The following is a 5,755-nucleotide window of genomic DNA, read 5'->3' as shown; positions in this document are numbered from 1 at the left end:
CTGACAGATGAGCTGAAGCCACTGCAGAGTGGAGGCTTTAGGTGAGAAAGCCTCCCAGAAAGCTTTTCCCAGCGAGGCCCAGGCTTGCTCGATACACAAAAGGGCGCTGGAGGAGCTGCTGTGAGGGTGTGGCTGGGTGGCCAGTTCATTTCTGCCTGACCTGCCGCGTGGTGAGCTGGGAGCGTCCCTGCCTCACCAGCCCAGACCTGCCCCTGCTCCCCAGACAGCCCTGCACGCAGGGCCCATCACAGCCCCGCCCGGGAATGCACACTCCCGCCCCGTGGACACTCCTGCCCAGGGAGATAGTGTGTGACTCGGATCCCAGGATGTCAGGGTGACATCAGCGACTCATTGCTCCGGATGCCACAATGGCGTGCCTAGGATAAGGAGGGTGGCAGGGTGGGGGCCGAGCATGGGCCCCATAGTGACCCAGCTCCCTCCCCTTCCATCTGAGGGAGTCCAGGGTCTACGTGAAGGTGCTCGTTCTCTCTCAACTCTCCTCTGCTTTGTGACGATGGAGCTGTTGACCTCACTTAGAGGCAACTTGAGTTTCCTTTCCATTCTTCCGTCCCTCAATCCCCCTGCTTCGTGCTTTCGTTTTTCTCTACCTCTGATCATCTCATCCCTTGGTCTGACTGAGTCTCCTCCCTTCTCTCCCCTTCAGTTTCCCCCATTTGCTCTCCGGCTCAAGGCCCTGGATTCCTCTGTCTCCTCTCTGCCCACCCCACCCTCCTCACCCCTGCCAGCTGCACCAGCTCCCTCAGTCCCATGCCTGTGGGTTCAGGGCCACCCTCCACTGGCTGCTACAGATAGGAGACCACACTTTTTCAAAGGTGACATCACAAAATAATGAATCTCCTTTCTCTCTCCCACCCCCCCACCCCCAACACACACAGCTTGTCTGTGGGAGACCAGCGGCTGTGAAGTAGCTGCTCGGCCCCACACCTCTCGCCAAGACTTTCAGGGGCTCTTTCGGGTGCCACGTGGCCAGGGAGACCGCAGGTCACGCTCCAGCAGATGCCACGGAGATCATCTGGTCTTGGGGGCAGGTGGGCTGTGGGTTTTGTGAAACAGAAAGATGGGTTAAGGACGCTTCCATTCCTACCGCCTCAGGAACAGGACTCCTGTCCACCCCACCCAGTGCCCTCGGGATGGAAGCCTCTGTCCCCTCGTTGTCCCTCACCTGAGACGGGCCAAGTGGATGTTCTCATAGACCTGGACTTCAGGTTTGAACTGAGGAACCGAGGCATCTGGGGAGAAGGAGCCACATGGAGTGAGGCAGACAGCCACCAGATAGCCCAGAGCTGCCTGCCCTCTCCTCCCCTCCCCTGGAGAAGACGGGGTACAAAGGCAATGTGAGCCCCCCTCCACCTTGCACCCAAGTGCTCTCTTCTTCCCCCTGCGGGGGGGGGTCCTTACCTCTGCACTGAGCCCCCTGGACCCTCCGCCTCCAGAGCATGATGCTTAGGAACAGGACGGCGAAGGCCTGGCCTACTGTGAACAGCAGCATCAGGATCCAGGGCACATCCCAGCCCGTGGACGGGGCACAGGGGGCAGGGGAGGCATCCGTGGGGGCTGTATAAGGGCAAGAGGAAAGGAGGGAGGCAGTGAGGGGGTCTGTCCCTGTGCCCCAAAGAGAGGCTTCCCACATCGACTGGTGGGCTCTCCCAAAAGAAGACTTCCGAAGTTTCCTTGTCCCCAGGACCCACCCCCACTTTGCCCCTTTCTAGGTCTCTCACCCTGACCCATGAGCCAACGCCTCCCACACCCAACACACACAGACAGCTAACTCCAGAGCAGACTGCCAGCCAGGCTGTCATTCTCCTCATACCCCGCACAGTAATCCACCCTTTCAGGGGGAAAAAGTGCTTTGCATATATTCATTCTTCCAGTCACTCACTCCATAGCATTTGCTGAGTGCCCACCACATGCCAGGCACCGTGGGCAAGTGGGTGTCGGGGCAGCAAAGCCCACCCCCCGCCATCATTGGAAGTAATGGCCCTGTGCTCCTCCCTCCCGCCCCCCCGCCATCATTGACCTTTGCTGATGGAAGTAATGGCCCTGTGCTCCTCCCTCCCACGTGTAAAGGGCTATTCCACACCCAATAGCATTCTTTCTTTGTATAATGGACTTTTTCTGGTAAAACAATCACATGTTTTTCTCCTTCTGCCTTTACTATCAATGGCCATTATAACATCCGTGCATATATCTTTTCTTCAAAAGACAATTACTACCCCAGCAATGATTCTTATTTTCTTCCTCTCTGCTACGGGATATTTCACACAAATCATAGGTTAGCCTATTTTTAAACAATGACATATTCCACAGAAATCTTCTCCCCGCTCTTGGCTATTGTCTATTCCACCAGGAAGTTGGCTTAACCACCCCCTCCTCGGTTATGGTTACGGCTTCAGCTGAGGGGGGAGGGGCCCTCCTCCGGCAGTGATGGTCAGCTCCACCAGAGACCACCCTCCTGACTGGCCGATAACAAATTCGCCTCTTTCTCACCTCCTCCCCTGGCCAGCAGGGTGGATGTGCCAGAAGGAACACCCTTCCCATACCCCCCTGCCCCCGCACCCCGTTACCTGCCAGGCTAAAGCTGACCCCCTTGTTCTGAGGCACGACACAGCGGATGAGCCTGGGCCTGCGGCCCCTGGACTCAGGAAGCCCCTCCCCAGGACACACCAAGAGCAGGGCAGCCCCGTCGCCCCAGAAGGCCTGCACATGGCCCCTCACAGGGCCCCTCCCCTCCACCCAGGTCACAGAGTCCAGGCGCCTGGCAGGGACCACAGAGCACAGGAGGACAGAGCAGGGCGCTCCATCGGCAGCCTTGGCAGATAACTGGGATCCTGCGGGAGAGAGGGGCCCCTCAGTTCCTTGCTCGGGCTTCCCCATCTCCCAGTGGCCCCTGGTCTCATGCCCCCACTCACCTCTGAGCACGGAGACATCATACACCCGCCAGTTATGGTATTTTTGGCGCTGACCCAGCACCGCGCACCAGTACCGCCCAGCATCTCCCTCCTTGGATCCTTCCAGCCACAAAGAGTAGTTCCCCAGCAATTTGAGCCTGGACTCCCTTCCAGGCTTTCCAGGGTCTGGGGCTGGCCTGGCCACTTGGATTTGGGTCACCAGGGCAGTGGAGGAGCCTGCTGCAGGGCTGCGGAACCAGGACAGGAGTTCGTCCCCATGTAGGGTGGGTGGCAAGGGACATGGTAGCTCCATTGCTTCTCCCAAGGCCACATAGATGGCCTGGATGTTGTCTGTAGGGAGGGGCTTGTGTGAGGCCAGATACCTCCATGAGATCAACCCCCCCCACCCCCCCCACCCCCATCTCAACCTCCAACCCCTGGCTTCCTTCCTTCCTGAGGTCTCCGGGCACTGGTCTGGCTATAAGCACACTTCACAAGGGACAGCTACAAAAACGGTGAGATGGAGAGAGAGGGTAGGGGCTTTCCTCCCTTTCCCCAAATGCACGAGGGAATCTGAGGGCAAGAGAGAAAAGGTGGAATAGTTGGCAAATACCCGTATTTCTTCCTCTCATTTCTCCTTTTCTGGAAATACTCACCGATTCTCATTTTCTAAAGGAAACTGCACATGACCTGGGTCCTCAGGGTCTCTGGGTCTATCCCAGTGTTAGAGATGGGGAGGTCAGCTGGGGAAAATCTACCTTCGTGAGTCGATGCCTGCCCCAGGCCCCTAAGGAGAAGTGGCAGCCTTGCAGAGTCCCCGCCTCCTGCTCTTTACCTGCAGCAGCCTGAGGAGGCCCCCCGAGGAGGAGGAGGAGGAGGAATAAGACCGCCATGGGAGAGCCTTTCAAGTTCTCTTGCCTGGGACCTGGTGTCCCCGGGAGGAAATAGAGCCCAGATAAAGGCCCTGCCCTCCCTGGTCCGGAGTGACACAGGCCTCTGGAGGGGATGGGAAGTTGGGGAGATAAAGCCTAGTTGCAAGTCCACTGGCAGAAAATGACCACTGCCTCTCTGTCCTGATGGGAAAGAGGCCCAGTCCAGGCCGCTCCGAAGACAGCCCCCTCACCCTTCTGACTCCTGGCCCCACGTCGGTGGAGGGACCCCGGCAGAAGCCTCTCCATGCCGAGAAGCCTGCACAGAAGGGGTCCTGCCAGTTTGGAAGCCTTTTTTCCTCCACCTTAAGAGATGCCGCTGTGAGGGAAGGAACTGAGTCTCCAGGTTGGTCTCCATGGAACCCCGCATGAGACTGTATACCCAGTCAATATCTTAGAAATTATTTAAAATGGCCTTCCTTGCCCTAACCTGTTTGGCTCGGTGGATAGAGCATCGGCCTGTGGACTGAAGGCTCTCAGGTTCGATTCCAGTCAAGGGCATGTACCTTGGTTGTAGGCACATCCCCAGTAGGGGGTGTGCAGGAGGCAGCTGATCAATGTTTCTAACTCATTGATGTTTTTAACTCTTTATCCTTCTCCCCTCTTCTCTGTAAAAAATCAATAACATATATATATTTTTAAATAAATAAATAAAATGGCCTTCCTTGGGGCTGCCTGGCACGCCACAGATCTCTTCTCTTCAGCCTCTGATGAGTATATGAAGTTATTACTCAAGGAGGAGAGTAGCAAGGACCTGGAAAATTCACTGGCCCCAGGCAGTGCTCTCAAGGCAGATCTTCAAGTGGCCTACAGTTTTTAATGTGTTATTTATTTTTAAAGGCTACTTCTTCTAAAAAAATTTTTTTTGTCAAACAGTCTATATTAAGTCTAATCAAATAATTGAATCGATATCCCCTCCTGTGGGAACAGACCTTTAGGCCACTTCACAATGGACATTCCCTTTTGCTTAGACCACATTCCACTTGCTAAGACCATTATATCTCCCCACTCTGGAGTTTCCCAGGATCCGGACCTGCACAGAGAATTCTCTGCCCAGAAAAAAAACCCCAACTAGAGTCATTTAAAAACCTCTAATTTCCCATCTTTGGGGGTGCTGGCACCATTTTGGGGCTCAGCCCATCTGGTCTCCAGATGACCTAACCCTATATAATAAAAGCCCAATATGCTAAGTATCCAGTCATCTGGTCCTCTGTTCAACCAATTAAAGTGTAATATGCTAATGATATGCTAAGGTTGCTCAATCGCTGGCTATGACATGCACTGACCAACAGGGGGCAGACTCTCAACACAGGAGCTGCCCCTTCGTGGTCAGTGCCCTCCCATAGGGGGAGCGCTGCTCAGCCAGAAGCCAGGCTCACAGCTGGCAAGAACAGCGGCGGTCGCAGGAGCCTCTCCCGCCTCTGCAGCAGCACTAAGGAGCAGCGAAATGAGTGGTAAGTAGCAAGCAGGTGGGTGGTAAGGAGCGAGGGGTCCCAGAGCTGAAAGGGTGCAGGCCAGGCTGATGGACCCCCCTACCCGTGTACGAATTTTATGCACTGGGCCTCTAGTATATTAATAAAAGACAAAAAGGGTAATGGACCGTAACTTTGCTACGCTTCCCATTGGCTAATCAGCAAGATATGCAAATTAACCACCAACCAAGATGGCGGCCGGCAGCCACACAGCTGAAGCGAGCAGGAGGCTTGCTTGCTCCAGTGATGGAGGAAGCCAAGGTTCCCCGCCTGCCACGGCCAGGCTCTAAGCTCCAAAAGCAACAAAGTTTCAATTATAGAAGCTAAACAAACTCCAGATACTGCTTTCAGCCAGCAACAGCCTCAGAGCTGGAGCCGGGATGCAGAGCTGGAGCCAGCTCTCAGCTCCAGTGATAGAAGGTAAATAAATATAGAAGGTAAATAA

General features: G+C 55.3%; 1 protein-coding gene across 1 annotated transcript; it reads right to left on the bottom strand.

The window, feature by feature from the left end:
* Positions 1-8: 8 nt before the first annotated feature.
* On the bottom strand, positions 9-4,232 carry LY6G6F (lymphocyte antigen 6 complex, locus G6F). The gene is made up of 6 exons (XM_006772831.2): positions 3,745-4,232; positions 2,931-3,260; positions 2,586-2,849; positions 1,420-1,575; positions 1,184-1,250; positions 9-1,054 (listed from the first exon to the last, which is right to left on the bottom strand). Exons 1-6 carry the CDS (start codon positions 3,800-3,802, stop codon positions 1,030-1,032), a joined length of 900 nt encoding a protein of 299 aa, XP_006772894.1. The 5' UTR covers positions 3,803-4,232; the 3' UTR covers positions 9-1,029.
* Between the last annotated feature and the right edge of the window lie 1,523 nt (positions 4,233-5,755).

Source organism: Myotis davidii, unplaced genomic scaffold (genome assembly GCF_000327345.1).
Source record: "Myotis davidii unplaced genomic scaffold, ASM32734v1 scaffold1006, whole genome shotgun sequence".
Classification (NCBI taxonomy): Eukaryota; Metazoa; Chordata; class Mammalia; order Chiroptera; family Vespertilionidae; genus Myotis; species Myotis davidii.
Note: the sequence above shows the minus strand (reverse complement) of the source record. Positions and strands in the feature narration are given on the sequence as shown.